The sequence below is a fragment of the Epinephelus fuscoguttatus genome, linkage group LG4 (genome assembly GCF_011397635.1).
Source record: "Epinephelus fuscoguttatus linkage group LG4, E.fuscoguttatus.final_Chr_v1".
NCBI classification, from domain to species: Eukaryota; Metazoa; Chordata; class Actinopteri; order Perciformes; family Serranidae; genus Epinephelus; species Epinephelus fuscoguttatus.
In genome coordinates, this window is record NC_064755.1 from 20,092,564 (window position 1) to 20,112,307 (window position 19,744).

The 19,744-nt window shown below is 40.1% G+C and overlaps 1 protein-coding gene and 1 non-coding gene across 3 annotated transcripts in view; both read left to right on the forward strand.

Annotated features, from left to right (window-relative positions):
* The first annotated feature begins 7,052 nt into the window (after positions 1-7,052).
* trnar-acg (transfer RNA arginine (anticodon ACG)) lies at positions 7,053-7,125 on the forward strand. Its single transcript has one exon. It is a non-coding gene; the product is annotated as a tRNA-Arg (tRNA).
* A 764-nt stretch (positions 7,126-7,889) lies between these two features.
* The window catches only part of LOC125887649 (BTG3 associated nuclear protein), a 49,478-nt gene continuing 37,623 nt past the window's right edge, over positions 7,890-19,744 (forward strand). Inside the window, exons 1-8 of one of the 2 annotated variants that reach the window (XM_049574628.1) lie at positions 7,890-8,059; positions 9,814-9,892; positions 10,298-10,404; positions 10,524-10,723; positions 10,980-11,072; positions 11,338-11,510; positions 13,423-13,662; positions 17,303-17,461. In XM_049574628.1, the coding sequence (XP_049430585.1) occupies positions 9,823-9,892; positions 10,298-10,404; positions 10,524-10,723; positions 10,980-11,072; positions 11,338-11,510; positions 13,423-13,662; positions 17,303-17,461 (1,042 nt within the window). In that variant the 5' untranslated portion in view covers positions 7,890-8,059; positions 9,814-9,822. Of the gene's footprint in view, positions 8,060-8,141; positions 9,034-9,813; positions 9,893-10,297; positions 10,405-10,523; positions 10,724-10,979; positions 11,073-11,337; positions 11,511-13,422; positions 13,663-17,302; positions 17,462-19,744 lie in introns of those variants that run through there. The other variant, XM_049574629.1, reaches the window with a different exon arrangement.

Below are 19,744 nucleotides of genomic sequence, written 5' to 3' on the forward strand. Positions count from 1 at the left end.
TACCCAAACACCTGTTTAAACCGGTGTGTCTTAGGCTGGCTTTTAAAAGAAACCACAGAGTCAGCAGATTGTGAAGGAGCAGGTAGAGCATTCCATTTAGATACAGCTGCAAAAGCTTGATCACCACATCTTGAGGAGAGTGCAAGGGACATACAACAAATGTAACGTATTAGATCGAAGAGTGTGAGCTGAAGAATACAGGGAAGTTGTTCAGTTACACAAGAAGGAGACCGTGTAATGCTCTGTATGTAAGATTGAGAGTTTTGAACTCGATCCTAAACTCAACAAGGAGCCAATGAAGGGATTTTAGTGTCGGGGTAATGTGAGAGCGTCTATTTGATCTAGTCAGTAATCTGACTGCAGCATTCTGGATTGCTTGCAGTTGAGCAAGAGCAGACATATTCAGTGAGGAGAAAAGTGCATTACAGTAGTCAATGTGAGATGAGATAAAGGCATGTAGCTGTTCAGCAGCTGAAACAACAGATCTCAGTTTGCTTATATTTCTCAAGTGGAAAAACAAGTTTGGTCTGGTGCTTGGTCTGGGATTCAAATTACACTGACTGATCAAATATTACCCCTAAATTTTGCAGGCTTGAGTGAGCAGCAGAGGAAAGAGCCCTATTACTTTGCATGTTGAGGGGAACAACATTTTCAGGAGCAACAACCAGAAACTCTGCTTTATCAGAACTGAGCTGTAAAAAAAATTCTGCGGTCCAGATTCCCATCTCATGATGGTATTCAAGGAGCCTAGATAACCTTAAAGGGTCACCAGGTTTAAACAAGAAGCAGACCTGGATATCATCTGTATATGAATTATGCCAATGTTATATCTGTTTATTATTTGTCCTAATGGTAGCAAATATAGAGAAAATAAGAAGCCCAAGAGCTGAGCCCTGTGGGACACCACAGGACAGTGGAGAGAACAGTTTCAGTAGAGTGCTGTTTCCTAAACCCTGACTCAAATCAGATTAAAAGTAGTAGAAAATAATCATAGACTGTTTATTCTAACTGTGCTCTGTTATTTGAGTCTTTTTACCTGAGAAAATCCAGAAGACCCAGGCGGTACTGTATCAGAACCACAACCACATCCTGTTAAGCAGCCAGGGCTGATCCATCATACGTTGAAGCTGACCCCATAGAAAACCCTCCACCATGCAGTCTGTCTCTAAATATGGGTGCCGTTATAACTCATAATGCCATTATGGATTCTTCAAGAAGCAATCAAGCCAACTTCTCCATGAACACTATGCAAAATCATCCAAAGCTGAATCTCTGAGCAGTATCAGTCCAGTCATGCAGTAACTTACTGGGAGCTTGCCATTGTGCGCTCTGTTTGCAGGAGTGTAAATATTGAGGTAGAGGCTGTCCTCTGAAATCTGCACCAAGTTTTTCAAGCAGATTTATGGTCAATTGTTTGTGTTTAACACACATCAAAAAAGAGACAGTGTTTTACTATAAATTGTTGACACAACCTTGTGTCAAACTGACAGTGTGCAGGTAAGGTTGCAGAGCTACACCCTGGTTCAACTTTGTCCCACTGAATACAAAAGTCTGTTGTTACACAATCAATGATTACAACATACCCTTTTAAGCACTACCATTTAATCCTAAAATAAGTTGTTTAAAACATTTGACTAAATGGCATGCTGGTTATTTATTTACAACAGAATGCTTGCCCTAATGACTCCTTAAGTAAAATTGTGCTGATCTAATCTCTACAGTTAACCTGATGAGCGACATGTTCTCACAATGGGAAAAAATGGCAATTCAAAGAAGAGGAAGAAAAACAGATTTCTCCTTTGAGAAGGGGATGTATCACATTGCGCCATTCTGGCAGTTTTACACCATTCAGTATGGTAATTATATTCAGTATACACCCACAGTTATTCCCTTACTCATGTTATCCTGCACCAGCATGACGTCAACTAAAGAAGTGATGAGTGTGAATAGTTTCACCTACAACTAATCTGCTTGGCTCTTTGAGGGAGGATTTTCACCTTTGGACAGAGTTGTCATCTCGAGGTTGTAAAGATGACTTAAGGTGCAATACAATGTAAACCGGTAACACAGTTTAAACAACACATTCTGTTCTATGATAAATGGATTTAAAGAGGATCAGCACAGTAACGCAAACATGTGAGCCCCTCACCCCCTGTAGTAAATCCCGGAGGGGACCCCTGCACTACAGAGCAGGCAAACATATTACATAATGGGGATACTAATTGTTTTAAAAACTGGACACAATTTATTGTCTTTACACTACTGCGGTGCCTCCCTCAATAGTAATGAGGCTTATTCTTCCTGTTGATCATTACAGTCACGTTGACTTGTTGTTTTGAAGTTTTCAGGCAGGGCCAAGGCATGTGACAAAAAGCTCAAAGTGTCCACCTGACCTCCAGATTCCCCAGATGATGCAATGAGGGTGTTAACTTGGTCTGCAACAATGTTCGTATCATCGTATGTAGTCTAGCAGCAAGTCCTCAAAAAAGGCTTTAGTTTTCGAGATACCCCTACCCGAGGTAGAACAAAACACAACAATGTTTTTTTAAATCTTCAGGGTCTCCCATTCATGAAATGGATTGTCTTCAACTTTTATTTTGGGGCAAAATTATTTTTGGGGGGCATTCTTTACAACTACCCCAATCTCTGAAAAAGGGACAAATCAGGCCAGTTCGGATAAGGGAAATATGACAAAAAAGCCAATTTCTTGAGAATGCTCACTCCTTTCCTCATAATATTTGCTGAAGTATAAAACAAGTGTCTGCCCTACATCACAAAAGAGTCAGAAAGTAATTCACTTTAAAAAATCCTGAAATATAACCCTGAAAACATGGCTTTAATTTAGGCGGAAATTGCATTTTTGTGATAATAAGAAAAGAGGGCTTCTTTACTTTTCTCTTATTTAACAGAAAATCATAAAGTCCTGTCAAATACACTGTTACTGTATTGTCTAAGGTGTTTTTGAAAAATAACCATTGGTTGTTTGGAGATACCTAGTACAGTTTTGTTGTAAATGAGGTTTCTATAGGTAAACCCCTTCTCTAAAAACAGCCAAATTAGGTCATTCGAATGAGGAATGGGTGGCATAACCTATAAGTTAAGAATGCTTAATCTGATGGTCATCACACTTGGGAAGAAAAGACCAGGTGATTGAAAGGTTGAGATGTGTATAATACAGTCCTGTCAAGACCTTAAACATGAGTTTTATGAGTGGCAAGTTATGGGAAGTTTTATCCAGGGAGAAGAGATTCATTCTTCCGAATAGGGGAAGGGCAACATAAAACCACGTCATTTATTAATGGAAATCTATTTTGATCAGATTTACAATTTCATTAGTCAGAACAATCTGTTCTACACACTCAAACAGAAAGTGTATTAATAAATTAATTTAGCTGGGAATTATAAGGCTCTGAATACAGACAAGTGCTGCACACTTACAGTACACTTACAGTAAGTGTAACAGTAACAGTCAGTGTGGGGCGGGCTACTGATGGTCAGTTATTTTAAATCACAACATACAGCTCTGCTGAGGAGAAACATGAAATGCGCTGGAAACAAAAGGAACCACCAACCTAATGGCAAATAACAGGTAAGACAAATGTGCAAATGACATATTCCTTCATATTTTTAGATTAAAGAATAGTTTGTTTTATTTGCAAGATAGATTGGAAGTTGTAAGTCACTGGCAGGTGTTCTGATCTAGGCTGACAGAGGCTAGCATGAGTTAGCAGTTGTGTGTGTGTGTGTGTGTGTGTGAGTGTGTGTATGTTTATGATGGAGAGAGAGACTTGGGCCAAAAATTGGCCACATAAAACTACTGTATTTTCCATATTTTCCAGAGTTTACTGTAATAATGGAGCCAACAGAGCCAGCGCAGTCAGGAAGCCAGCCACATTCACAGACACTGGATGAAAAGCTGTGTTTAATATGTGAAAGTGCCCTACAAGGAGATAAGAATAATCCACACGTCAAGAACCCCACCTTGCAAGGACTCAAAACAATACTTAAGGCTGCTGAGGAACGAGGTGATGAGGTCCACAAGCGACTATCCCCCCACTCTGACGACATACTGTCCTTCAAGGTTAAGGTTTCATATCACAGATCATGTAGGGCCAGTTATTCCAATGCACATAACTATAAGCCTACGGCCAGTGAGCAAGAACCAGCCAAGGATCAGTACACAAGGAAACGACTGACCAGAGAAACTGGATTTGACATTCGCACCCAGTGTTTCATTTGCAGCCAGAAAGCCACAAAGGGAGAAGGCCTGACGCCTATAAGTACTGGTACAGGTGAAAGCACAAGGTCAAAGGTCCTCAGTGCAGCTTCAGAGAGGCATGATGAAAAAGTACATCATCGTATGCTCACCCATCCAGATTTATTTGCTTATGATGCCAAGTATCACAGAAGCTGTCTTGGACACTACATTTCAGAAAGAAACATTTCAGCAGCTTGAAATAAATATCTGTCAGAAAAGAAGTTAAACGAACATGAAAGAGCTTTCACTGAACTAACTGAAGAATTAACTAAGACAGTTTTTTCAAAGGATATGACTGTCACTGGCTTCCTGACTGCGCTGGCTCTGTTGGCTCCATTATTACAGTAAACTCTGGAAAATATGGAAAATACAGTAGTTTTATGTGGCCAATTTTTGGCCCAAGTCTCTCTCTCCATCATAAACATACACACACTCACACACACACACACACACACACAACTGCTAACTCATGCTAGCCTCTGTCAGCCTAGATCAGAACACCTGCCAGTGACTTACAACTTCCAATCTATCTTGCAAATAAAACAAACTATTCTTTAATCTAAAAATATGAAGGAATATGTCATTTGCACATTTGTCTTACCTGTTATTTGCCATTAGGTTGGTGGTTCCTTTTGTTTCCAGCGCATTTCATGTTTCTCCTCAGCAGAGCTGTATGTTGTGATTTAAAATAACTGACCATCAGTAGCCGCCCCCACTGACTGTTACTGTTACACTTACTGTAAGTGTACTGTAAGTGTGCAGCACTTGTCTGTATTCAGAGCCTTATAATTCCCAGCTAAATTAATTTATTAATACACTTTCTGTTTGAGTGTGTAGAACAGATTGTTCTGACTAATGAAATTGTAAATCTGATCAGAATAGATTTCCATTAATAAATGACGTGGTTTTATGTTGCCCTTCCCCTATTCGGAAGAATGAATCTCTTCTCCCTGGATAAAACTTCCCATAACTTGCCACTCATAAAACTCATGTTTAAGGTCTTGACAGGACTGTATTATACACATCTCAACCTTTCAATCACCTGGTCTTTTCTTCCCCAAGTGTGATGACCATCAGATTAAGCATTCTTAACTTATAGGTTATGCCACCCATTCCTCATTCGAATGACCTAATTTGGCTGTTTTTAGAGAAGGGGTTTACCTATAGAAACCTCATTTACAACAAAACTGTACTAGGTATCTCCAAACAACCAATGGTTATTTTTCAAAAACACCTTAGACAATACAGTAACAGTGTATTTGACAGGACTTTATGATTTTCTGTTAAATAAGAGAAAAGTAAAGAAGCCCTCTTTTCTTATTATCACAAAAATGCAATTTCCGCCTAAATTAAAGCCATGTTTTCAGGGTTATATTTCAGGATTTTTTTAAAGTGAATTACTTTCTGACTCTTTTGTGATGTAGGGCAGACACTTGTTTTATACTTCAGCAAATATTATGAGGAAAGGAGTGAGCATTCTCAAGAAATTGGCTTTTTTGTCATATTTCCCTTATCCGAACTGGCCTGATTTGTCCCTTTTTTAGAGATTGGGGTAGTTGTAAAGAATGCCCCCCAAAAATAATTTTGCCCCAAAATAAAAGTTGAAGACAATCCATTTCATGAATGGGAGACCCTGAAGATTTAAAAAAAACATTGTTGTGTTTTGTTCTACCTCGGGTAGGGGTACCTCAAAATCTGAGGGCCCCTGCTGCTAGACTAATGGGTGAAGTGCATCAAGTAGCAGCCACATGAATGCCAAGACCGAAGTTTTTCCAGCAGAACATTGCACTGTAACAAGATGATCAATCTTATTCACTTCACCTGACAGTGGTTATAATGTTTTGGCTGATCAATGTATATATAAATATACACTTACTTTTGAAATGCTGCCGAGATGTGAAGCGGTCGCTCTCGTCTCTGTTAACTGCAATGTCAGCAAGGGCAGTGAGGGGCCCTCATTCAATTCTTAGTAAATCTTCACAGCAAAATGAGCACTGATTGGCTAAATCTTGGTTGATTTATGGTAGCAGATGGAAGCGTAAGTCACTACCAAGAATGAGCTTGACCCACAGGCAACAGGGAGCCCACTTCTACAGATTGTGAAAACCAAACACCTTTCGTTGTGCCTTCCATGATTTGACCAACCATAACCCCTAGAACTTCGAAGAGTCAACGCAAAACCCGCCTCAACCTGAAATCGACTTCAAGTCTTTTGTGCGTTGCAACTTTGTTCTGATAGTTGCGGACTGACTTCTTTTGCTAAAATTTTGGTAAGTTGCCGTGTTATTGTCTCAAAGTTGAAAAATTATACTATTAAGTTAAATCAAGTTTGAAAAGATTTGTTTTAGATGTGGTTTACCTAATTATCCTGTTGGCGAGCCAGCATGCTAGCAGGCTAATTATGATAATTTCATATGCACTTAACCTGGCCTACTAATTTTCAAACAAACATCAATACCAATTTCCTTTAATTACCAGCTTTTTGAAATATAATTAGATTTTACTGAATGCTCCTTATAACATTTAGTTGGGTGGCCTATTTTCTTACCTGCAAAGGACAGTTAATAGCGGCTAGGCCATTTGGTAATAACACACGTTACCTAATCATGAGTACAAGTACACAGTTTATCAAAGTAATCTATTAAATTTTTATTCTTTATTTGAACCCCTAATTAGCTGAAACAGACCAAACAGATAGATGTGTATCAGCTAACATATTATATGATTAATAATACACACTCTACTAACTAATGTACTAAAATAAGTAAGGATGGGTCACACATTTGCAACAGATGGGCCAGTGGCGCAATGGATAACGCGTCTGACTACGGATCAGAAGATTCTAGGTTCGACTCCTGGCTGGCTCGATATTTTTTTCATGGTAGGAAATCACTTTTCCTTATACCACCAGACACTGCCACCTGCCGGTCGAGCAAAACAGCCAATCGTGTTGCCTATCACCACCAAAATACACTAGATTTGACCAGTCCGCTCTGTATCAACAGTTGTGAGTACACTAATTTCTTCCCCATTGTGGGCTATGTGTCTATATCGCTTTGTTTTGTCACACCAACCGCAGAGTTGACAGAGTAGACATACACTTAGCAAGAAGTCCTGAAAATGTGACAATTTAAATTTAATCCTGGGTAATCTGCCCAAAGGTGACGGCTGTGGACAGATGCGTTAATCTATGACACGAGGGCTAGAACGAAAAGATATTTGTAGAGTTGCCAGATGGACAATTCATTCTGGGGCATCTGAATATGATACATACAATATATATAAAATTACGACTTTCAGATGCAGTACACGTCTGTCTTTTTAGCTGTTGTTCTGTAACCTTAGTTAGCGACCCCTCCAGAAATAAAGTTACCAAGCTTATTTTTGTCTTAGACATTTTTACGTTACTGAATTAACATGAAACAATCAACTTGCAGAATTAGCTTCAATGGCGGAGTATATGTACACATAGGTTACACGGAATATGTTTTCATTACTATCAGTGTAGTTACACAGAAATAATAGACATAAAAGCTCAAACGATCTCAATGGCACATTCCCCTGTTGTTAAAAATGAACGGATAAATAAAGAGTTAATGTTAAATCATCTGATAAGTTTTCGTGTTGCGTGTATTCTGGTTGCTAGCGGCGGCAGACTGCTTTCATCTCAGCCTTGGTTCCCCTAAATAAGTGAGGAACTCTACATGTGAGGAGCAAGCGGAGGCAAGCGCTCATCTCTCGCGAGGAACGACGCCGTTATCGGAATCTCTACAAACAACACGAGAATTCATCATTCACACGGTAATATAACCCAATCTTACACGGTACATGTGTTGTGTGCCAGCAGTGGGGGAAAGAAGCTGACTCAAAATCATGTTTTAATGTTAATTCTCCCAACAGTTCACGATTCTTGCATTACATCTCGGCGGTCTTTAGGCCTTACTAGCATGCTAACCGCCACGCTAGCTTAGACGGCGACTCATTTGAACGGCTTCAGCTTTAACGTTAGCACGCAAATCCGATTTTGTAGTAGCGCTAACCTAGCTAATGTTAGCTAGTGTTGTCCTAGCCCATGCTAGCTAGCTAGCCGACTAGCTTTAATGCAAAATTAAATACTTAGCCGAAATGCAGTAGTATGAACATTAATTAGGATATATTCAAATAAATTATACAAATGCATAGCCAGCCAACACGTCAAGTTAGGCCACTCGGTTTGTTGTATTTTACACACATCGTATCGTCAATAGACCCCCGCCCAGTTAGCTAACATTAGCCAACTATGGAGTAACGTTAAAGTAGCAATCTAAACGTAGTTAGTAAAGCCAGTAAGGCTGGTCATGGTCGTAAATAGGTTATAATGTTATATTTAGAAAAGCAGGGTTTTGCAAAAAAAAAGCTATACCCTGCCCCGTTGCACCCTAACTAACTAACGTTACCAGAGCTAACTCAGGCCAATAACACCTGTCACTTAATAAACATGCTAGCGGGTTTTGCAGCTCCAAGTCCATTCAAATTGATCATGACAAGATGTTCAACATCATCACAAAAATGCTTATGAGTATTTAAACTCTGCATATAAATGTAAAGAGGAATGGACCCAGGGGAAGACAGGCACATCATGCATCTGAGTACCTCTCCTCCTCTTTACACACTCTCCCCATTACTGTCCCTTTGCGGGTCATGCCCCTGTCCATGCTATACAGATGTACAATTAATGCATTCCTGTTTGAGTCAAAGTTATAATGCATCCTTACATTTATTCCATAAACTGTAAGGTAAAGTGTTTTTTTTTGTCATTGTCAGTGCATTATTCTGTACAGTGACTGCCTTGGCCTGCATTAGTTATAGTAGTTTTTTTCTTATTTTAAATAAAGACTTGGGTGTTTATTTTTTACAGTGGTCTCCTAATGTTGTTTTTAGAAGCCATCAAATTCAGATTTCACTCTCATGCTTTTGTGTCATAAAATGCAAATGTATTCTGATGAAAGCTGTAATAAAATTCCCCAAATTATAGTAGATTAAATACAGTTACTAAACATTAGAACTTTAATTGGTGGAGTGATGCATAGAAATGAATTTTCTACATCTATACACTTGTGTCAGCTCACAAAATGGCAATTCCATGATCATACCTAAATAATAAATTTCTATTACATTACATTACATTTCTCTAACCAATTTGGACTTTCCATGGATAAGTATAATTACAGAGAGTAGACAAATAGGATATCAGTAGGGGACAGAAAAGCAGGTTTGTGGTCAAAAAGATGTATAAAGCAGCAGTTTAATACATGACTATTAAAACTCTACAACCAAAGACTAGACTAAATATTACAAAGGGGCACAGTAAAGAGGCCGAACAATATTTGGTGTTATACATAGTAAGTTATAGTTGTTTGACAAACTAGTAGAATTTTAAGTGCACAGTCCCCAGTAATGCAGAAGCAGCAACATAAACGGCAGAATAATTTTCTGCTTTATGGTAGCATGTTAATAAAGAAATACTGTGCTGTCATGTTAAGTTAACCAAGTTTCCCTGCTTTTTCTTATTTCAGTTGTGAACAATGTCTGCACAAGAGTTGGGTGAAATTGTGCAAATAACAGTGGAGGACTTTAACCAAGAAGAACGGACAGGTAAGATTCTTGTGAAACAATATAAAAATGTATTGTTTTACATCTATTCTAATCAGTAAGTAATCAATTGCTGTGCCTTAACATTCTCTGCCCTTTTAACCAGATATAGTTAGGTTCCATTCCGGCAAGTGCAGCACGATCAAACATGGACATGGACGAATTTTTACCAAACTGAAGTTTTAACGTCAGTTTACTTTAGGTCAAGTGTGTGCTAAACAACTGTATTATTTATTATTCTACATGTTAAACACTGTTTTGGGTTGGGACACGGTATCATCAGATAGTCAATACTATTGCCTTGGATTGGATGACTGCAGCTTCAATCTGGGGCATCCCATAGTGAAATCTAAAAAGCAGGCTTTTATGTGTTGTTTTGAGGGTGTCTTTATATTTTATTAATGCCAGAGATGCTTGACAATCATGAAGAAGATGAAGAAAAGCCTCCAAAGAAAAAGAGGAAATTAAGCAACAGCCAAGAGAATAACAACAACCAAGACATATGTTTTATAAAGGTACCAGCTCTGAATGATGGACCCTGTCCAAAGTGCATATATTTTAATATTTTTGAAATATTAGGATATGATTTGTCAATTGAATTACACATACTGCATTTAATTCTTTGTTTTTCTAGAACATGTTGGTCTCATTCACTGCATCAATCAGCAATCGACTGGAGGGAATTGAATCAAAGTTACAGGCTCTGGATGCTACATGCAAAGCTCTTGGACGCAAACTAGACAGCATGGTGCCCTCTGCAAAGAGTCCAATCCAGGTTCCTATGGTTGCAGGGTCTCCTCAGGGGGCCACTCAGACGTGGAACAAAGTGCGCTGGTAAGACACAAGTGTTTCTCTACTAGCGCATTGTCTCTGTGTTGGCTTAGAGTGCAGTCACTGGAGACTAACTAAAATTCTCAGGCCAAAGTAAGTGTAGTCTTTCATGTCGAGAAATTATTCTTGTAGTTATTTTACAAAGCTGTAGTGTGATTACAGGAGCTCCCAGAGCCATGTTGTCTACACTTATTTTAGACTGTGCAAAGCATGCATACCTGTGCCGCTTAATCAATGTGTTTTCATCTTTGTCCCTCAGTGTTGTTCCACAAACAAATGTGATAGTGAGCAGTGAGCACCCGAAGGGCACTCCTAGTCAGGAAGAAACCCCTCTGGAGAATCTGCTCAGCAAGTGAGTTGCTCACATTCACACTACGGCCCTCATTTATGAAACAAAGGTATGACAGAAAACTGGGCGTACGGTCATTTCCACACAAAGCTCAGCATTTATCACTGTGGACACAAGCGGAGGCTACAATCAAAGCTCATGTCAGGTCTCCACTCATGTACAACAATGAGGATTGTCAAGAATCTTCATTCCTCATACAATGTAGCCACTGTCGCGATCTGTCAGTATGTTAGACGTAATGGTTGTGCATTTTTGTGTTTCTTTGTAGCACAGTGACCAGGAAGCGTCAGAACACAATCCTGGTAAAGGTGCCTGGCCCTGAGGAGAGTCAGGAAGAACAGGAAAGTGGCTCAGAGGCCAGTGACACTGTTTCTAATGGTGGCCATTCCAGCGGTGTGCAAAATGGCCCAAATGTTACACTCATCACACTCAATTCAGAAGGTACGACTTCACACTGCTAATTTAGACACAGAAACAAACATATATATGCTATTGCTCTTGTCCTCTTGTCGTCATTGAGTAGAAATGCATATTTTGGCTTTACTGACAAATATTAACGATGAGGTCATTTTTTTAAGGACTAAGGATTCAGCACATTTGGGAGCAGTCTCTGCATTTACTTTGAAGCCTCACATTGTGGTAAATCCTGATTAGTGCCATCATAGGTTGATCAGCAGCAAGAAAAACGACACTTTAACTGGTGTCAAAATCATATTTTTTAACCTTAGGCCATAGTCCTCCACTCAGGCAAACGAAATACAAGTCTCAAACTTCCAAATAGGGATAGACCGATATGGATTTTTTAGGGCCGATGCCGATTTTTTTTTCCCATCACCCTTAGCCGATGACCGAGTATGGACTGCCGATTTTCTTGAGCCGATATTTGGGGCCGATACTGCTTTTGCTCCCTCAATTTACATCAGAAAAATGACACAATGATAACAAATATTACAGGTCTCAAGTTTAAAATAAGAAACATTTATCGAACAGTAAAAAATACTAAAACAAGATGGAAAGTTGAGGTAGAACAGGTAGAATATTATTATTATTATTATACATTCAAATAAAAAAAAGAGTTAAGTGCTCTTAAATCTTCCAGTAATGCCTTTATAAAATAAACAAATATTTAAGCTGAAGCATAAATAAAATAACAACTACTGTACACAGTAGGATTCAACAGCTTTGTTCAACTTAACCACATACTTTCAAATGAAAAAAAGTGCCAGGGAAAAATAAATCCGCGAACCCACGCGTGTATCGGCCGATGCCGATACAAGTAAAAAACTCAAATATCGCCCCAATATATCGGCCGGCCAGTGTATCGGTCTATCCTTACTTCCAAATGATAAATGGTTTCATTTATGTCTTGCTTTTATTCAAAGCACTTAACAATTTTCCTGACACATATGAACTCACACACATGGCAGTGAGTGTGTGGCAGTGAACTACCATGCAAGGTGCCAGTCAGACCATCAGGGTTTGTGGTTCAGTGCCTTGCCCACGGACACTCTGTGATTAGCTGACGACAGGCTCTATCTACCGTATTGTTAAGATTAGACTTATTCGACGTGGCGAAAGTGACCCTTTCAGATGGTCTCCATATTGAATGGAAAACAAAATGTGCTGATGTGTCATGATCATGTCCCTGTGGTTTTGTCACAGACTGTCCTGATTAATACTCTGACTGGTCATTCATGTTTTCAGTAGCTTTGCTCAGTGCCTCTTGCCGAGCCAGAGAACAAACAGTTCAAACAGTACGAAATGTGCAAGCCCTAAATGAAGTCCACATTGTTGTTGCTGTGTTGCTATTGGCTGTGATTGTTGGTTTAGTTATTTTTCAGACTTGGAAGTTCTTGGTTATCTTCAAAGGCAAACTATTATTCATTTATTTGCAGCTGTGGGTTACTGTGATAAAACTGTTAGTCAGCATGAGCTTCACGGTACCATGTGGTGTTCAGGCCAGTGTGTCTTGGGCTGTGTTTGTGTGTTTGTGCGGTGGATTTAACAGCTAACATACGCTTCGAGCAAACAGCCAAACCACATATTCTGCTTTTTAATAACTTTGATAATACGTTTTGTCCACAGTTCACCCACTCTCATTTACTGCCACATGGGTGTGCTATTGTATTACATGAAGTATCTCAGTGGCTCTCTACCAGTGTAGTATTTGACAACCTGTGACTCAACACAAGTACATGTCGTAGTGTATATATATGCTGCTTTTCTTCAGTAAAGGAAAGCAAGGTAGAATTTACATACTGCCTGGCCTTTTAATATTAACAGACCACAGGTTTGCTGAAAGAGAGCTGTGTAACCATGTTTAAATAGCTGGTCCTTCTTGTATTCCCTTCAGATGATTATCCAGCGGGCACCTGGCTGGGAGATGAGAACAACCCAGAGATGCGAGTTCGTTGCCCAGTGTCTCCAGCTGACATGCTCCATATCACCACAAACTGCCGCACAGCAGAGAAAATGGCACTGACACTGCTGGACTACCTGTTTCATCGAGAGGTCCAGGCCATGTCAAACCTCTCTGGCCAGGGAATACACGGCAAGAAACAGCTGGACCCACTCATGATCTATGGCATTCGCTGTGAGTCCTTTTGCAATGACATTATAACCATCTGGTATTGACAGTTGTATCAGTTTCATACCACCTGCTTCGCTTTGTGATAGATTTCTTACAGTCAAGCTCACCAGATGTGGACTGTGGCTATGAGCCTGCTATTGGCTTGTGATTTAGCACCCCCACTGTTTTGACGAATAAGGCATGCCTGCTTTGTTGATTCGGTGAATTGCTGTAAAGATCAACGATAAATAAAACAACTTTCTAACGCACCTTGGAAAAGCCCAGACTACATCTTGCAGGACTCTCATGCCCAACGTTTATCCTTTTGCCCTGACCCTGATTTCACCAATGCACTGATTCTTTCCACTTCAACCGAGCTTATGTGATATTGCCGTAATAATGTCCTGCAGGAGCCTCATACGACTAGCAAATCGTCTCTGGTTTATAATGGGTTCAGCGAGCTCCTCCAGAACTTAAGTATAGGCCGGCTTCACCTTCAGGGCAATGATTATCAAATTGTTTGCCTTTTTTATCAGCCAAAGCGGAATCACACAGTTGACATATGTTTGAACTGTTTTTAGGTTTTTTTGGCGTTCTTTTGCAGAGAATTTTAATGACAGTGCTTGCCTCCCAACGTGCAAATATTCGACCAAAACAAGTTTCCCCCCGACACTATTTTGCAAGAGCACTTGTGCTGCATCCTGGGCTTAGCGCCACCCAACACAACTGTGATTCGTTTAAAACAATACAAACAAGCCAGAGTATTTTTGTCTTGTAACAGAATGTGCTTTTTGACATTTCTTTAGCACTGACAGCACTGAGGAAATCGGTCTGGCCACCAGAGACTAGATTTCTGACGAAGTGGAGGTAAACTTGGTTGTAAACGAGCAAGTTTACAAAAAAGAGCAGCTTTTTATGTACCATTTATTTATCGGCAAAATGGCCCACTAATAACTGCTAAGGCCATTTTTAGTACCCATTATTTATCTCAAGATTATTGCATGATTTCTGTGTAGTTTTATCTATACTAACTAGTGCAGTGTCCAGTCCAAACATGAAAGTGGCGATTGCTTGCCGTATGGCGGTGATCGAGATTTGCTCATCCAAACAACCTGGCTCTTGACACTGCACTTCTTTGGGTTCGGAGAAACGTTTAGATATGAATAATATTAAAAAATGTCCCTATTCTAAGTGATTGTGCCCTAAGAAAACGTACATAAGGCACCCAAAGAACCTAAAAAAATGCAGCTCAGTGCATTATTATTCATGAAACTATCCAGCATTTTATTGGAAGTGATGTGAAGATGTTAAATAAATTCAACTACATTGTTCTCACAATACCTTAACAGTTACTTTTTCTTTTACTACTGCCAATACTAACATTCCAAGTTTGAGAAAGGGTGAAAAGTTGAGCTAGACAGAGTTTGCCTGGGGCCCCCACATCATCAAATGGCTCCTGGAAAAAAAACCCTCAAGATCACGGCTTCTCATGGTCAGAAACATCAGTGAAATAAACTCAGCAGATGCGTCAATTTCCAAATAGGCGTATTAGTCGCTTGCTTTAACATAACCACAGCGGTTATAAAGTAGAGCGTGGATTTAAATGCCAAAGATACTTTGTCAGCGATAACATTATGTGTGTCTTACATAAGTCTGGCAAAGAAAAACACCCAAGCCATGGCTAGTCACGGTGAGAAACACAGGTGAGAAATGCTCAGCAACACATGCTAGGCTATCCGCAGAGCCCCGAAGCCCCACCCTCACTGCTGCACAAGGCGCTGTATACTTGTTTATTCAAAGTTTTTTAATATTCAATGTGTCGTGTGTCCAAAGTGCACCAAATTTGACACTACACGTCTTTGCGTCCCCAGCAATACACCTACCAAGTCTGAGGTAGATGGGATGAATGGCTCTCGAGATCCGTGAATGTCACCCACATACACTTATATACATACAGGCAGAGAATCCTTGCTTTATACTTAGATAAATCTCACTCAGTCTGGGTTTTAATCCGTGCCCTCTTACAGCAATAAATGAACTCTCTGAGACCTTCCCACATTTCATCTTCGTTTCATTACGAAGCGGCACCGAATTGAACACAGAAATAGACTGCAGTCTGTATTCCCAAGGCGAGTTACAACAACATGCATTCATCATTGCACACACGCATTAATGTGCAACACATTTTATAACATACCAGGCTGTAAATGACAAGCACATGTCTGGTAAGAAAGTTCCTAATGGAGTCACCCTCAATTCAGTGAAGTCTTTGATTCCTGATGAGGCACAGTCAGGACTATGAAGGTAGACAGATGGATATTTATGAGGGTCCTGTGGCTATATACTCTATTAATATGGTTCATATTGCAGTGTAAAGAGGGGCTCTGTTAACTTAAGCCTCTCCTTGTGAGTGCAGCTTGTGCCCCCTGCAGGAGGTTTTAGTAAGTATCCCCCATGGCACACATGAGTGCTTGTATACTTGGTTACCTGTATTTCCTCTCAGCAGTGTGGGTGTGTGTAGTTACATGCAGATTCGGCCTGACATAGAGGTATGCAGAAGCTGGAGCATGGCCAGGTGACTTTTGGGTGACTCATGCTGCCTGCGTTAAAAAAAAAAAAAAAAGGAAAAGGAATGAAGGAGCAAGTGCCCTGCCTGCCTGTACAGGACCCATCAGGTGTGAAAGGGCTGCCATACACTGCTATGCCACTATCCGCAGATGCCCCTCAGCTCCCCCACTTGTCTCATTCTCTGCCCTCAGGCTGTGGCTTCGTTGCTAATTTATGTAGAAATGAGCTGTCAAGCGGCTCACCCTCTTCTAAACAGTTCATAACACTGAGGCAGACAGCCACTAAATACAGCTGCGCCCCCCTCACACCTGCTCATATCTCTGCGGAGGAAGAGACGGGGGACAGTCACGTGCCTGTATTACCACTTCTTGTCAGAGGGTAAGTGGAGCGGAAGTAAACAGAATCAGGACAAGTGTTTACTTCTATTTTCATAAACGTGCACATTGATTGCAGATGAAGTGGCCCCATTACAAACGCCTTGTCCTATAGTCAGTCAGACAGGTTAATTATGTCCACCATTTAAGTGTTCTACTGCAGCAATCTGTTTTCTTTTGCTGTTACAGTTGGTGTTAAATCTCCCTCGCTTTTTGCATGCCTCAGGTATTTATGCAAAGACTGTATGCAGGCTTTAGGACTGCGTGCTGACATTGTTATGAGTTTTGGATAAATTGTACCAATAAGCCTGCTATACACATATTTCATACCAACATCAAACCTTCAGATTTCAGTTTAAAACACCTACAGGATGTGAAGCTGACATCGCCAGCCTGTTATATTCTTGCAAGTGAATTATCCTGGCTGCTATGTCTTATATTGCTGCTGATATTGCCTTCGAATTTACGTAGGTGATGGCAAGGACCACTTGCTATTTTCCTCCACTAAAGCTCAGGCAAAAGCTTTAGCTTCCAACACTACTGGACCAGATAGGAGGAGGCAAATTACTGGAGGGAGCAACAGAACATTTGGAAACAGAAAAGAAAATCGCCTCGGGATGAATCAGTTTTGAGATACGATTCACCCTTTCACAACCAACTCAGTAATATTTGATTATTTATACAGTGTGTGATGACCTTTGACCTCTCTGTGTCCCCCACAGGCCACTTGTTCCACAAATTTGGCATCACTGAGTCAGACTGGTACCGCATTAAGCAAAGCATCGATTCAAAGTGTCGCACCGCCTGGAGGCGCAAGCAGCGTGGCCAGAGCCTGGCTGTCAAGAGCTTCTCCAAACGCACACCTCGCAGTACATCCACGGGTAAAGTACAGATTATTATGAGGGGGCTGTTGAACATCTGTGCATCACGACCATGGCACATGCTTTGTAGGATGTTGTCTTGTTTGGATGTGTGTGTGTGTGTGTGTGTGTGTTGTTTACATGTAGAGACATTGCTGAACACAGTAACTCAAGATAAATACATAACAGCGACTTTGTGTTTACACCCCACGCACCCCTGAGGGTGAGGGCTGGAGTTAAATGCTTGTCCACTTTGCTGCACTAATATGCATAGCCAGAAGACAAGACAGTGACACAATGAAAGAGAGACACAGCAACAGTGTCAGGGAGACAGAGAAAAGGAATTTTGAATCCATAAAGAATATGATGTGTAGTTCTCAAAACTTAGATGACCTCTGTTTTTCAATGGTACTTGTAAGAACATTTACATTTGGTTATTTACTGTGCATCACTCTCCACAAACATATCTGAAAAATTTAACAGAGAACAGACTGGCCAGGAAGTATGGCAAACTAATATGACAAAAATAAAAATAATATATATATTAAGATTGGAGTAAATTCCAAAAAAAAATCACATCTAAGTCAACCATTTCAGCCTGTGAATCTTTGTGTTTAAGAAATCCAAGTAGTGTAGAACCTTTTTGACACCTTTCTTGTGAAATGCTTTGGGAGTGAGCACATTAACATTTATCTCTACGGCCTGAGAAAACTAAAACCTACCTGGCTCCACTTTCATAAGTCTCTATCAGCTGATAACGTTGCTATGTTTCCGCGGTTGTTTTTTAATCAAACAAGGTGGAAAGTTGTGAGAATCAGCCGCAGACATGGAACAAGAGACATCTGCTGCTTGTTCTTTTGCAGGCCAGTGACACCACCACTGGTTTTCAGTTTGGATTGGAATCAGTTGGACGGCATTTTACATTAGTTAGCTCTTAGTTATGTGACTAATTCAAGTAAACACTTGGATCTTTGAATTTGAACTGGTGCTCAAATCAATTTGAAAGCAATATCATCTTGATAGTGAAAGCTTTTTTAGAGTTTCCCACAGGTCTGAAATATACATAGGGTGGTAGCTGACGAAAAAGGTCTAATACATGTGACAAACAACAAATATGTGTGACCTTTAACACAATATCTTGATTTATTGAATATTTCTATTAGTTTCATATGTATTGCATCATTATGCTCTTATCTAGGGCTTATCTTTATCATCTCTCTGTCTCTGTCTGTCTGCTCATGTGTGTTTGTGTGTCTGCTCATCTCTCGTGCTCTGTTTTTAGACACACTGACAAATAAGTGGGATAAAGAAGGTTATGTAATTTAAAAAAAGAACAAAAATCAATCACAAACTAGGCTATGTCTTATAAATATTGTGGATGAGCAGATTTAGCATTTTTTATCGTATATCATAATCACATAATTTAAATGATATATTATTTTTAATATATTCCCTTGTCTGTTTTGCTCGCAGAGGAAACAGACCAGATGCCAAAACTATTGCTACAGATTGCAAACTGGTGTTGTGTGTGTTGTGCTGGAGACTGTTTACCCATCGATATGTGTTTCCCCCTAATTAAATCTGAGTAACCATGGAAGGGGGACGCTATGGGAAGCATCATTTTTATAGGAGGAAAACATTATTAGATGGGAGAAGGGATTTTGACACAACATTGGCACTTCAGGGTGCTTCTGCCTCGGCCGCAGTAGCAGAGCAAACAGGTGTGGGAGGGGCAGAGAGAGGAGACTTTGGTGGGCGTTAATATACCTGGGTGGTCTGGCCAAGTAAAGTATGTGTGAGTTATTCAGTTGGTAAGTTCTGAAATGACCAGTGACCTCCCAAGTCTTGTAAGCACGGTTAGCGGCTAACGAGGCAGACTTGCCGGCAGTGTATCAGAGCAGAGAACACTTGCTTATTTTTTCTCCATTTAAAAAAAATATATATTCTTGACGATTTTTGTAATCATTCAAATTTGGCTGGGTGTTTAATAAACCATTTTTATTTGGTGTGACAATCATATTTATTTTTGCTTTGCCCAGACTCTCAAGTTCTCCCTTTCTCTCTCAGTGCCTGTTTTATTACTTTCATGCAGGAAAACGACTGTACTCAAATACTCCACAAACACAGTCACACACAGTAAACTCATAGAAGCATTATTTCATCGCCTATATCAAAGCTATTTAGGACCTGAACCCAAATGCAGATACAGTGTGTATTGCTGCAGATGGTTGTAATCTGCACACAATGCCTGCTGTCCTTCCCTCCCTGTGAGCCGTCACCTCTCACCTCTGACCAGGGAAAAGA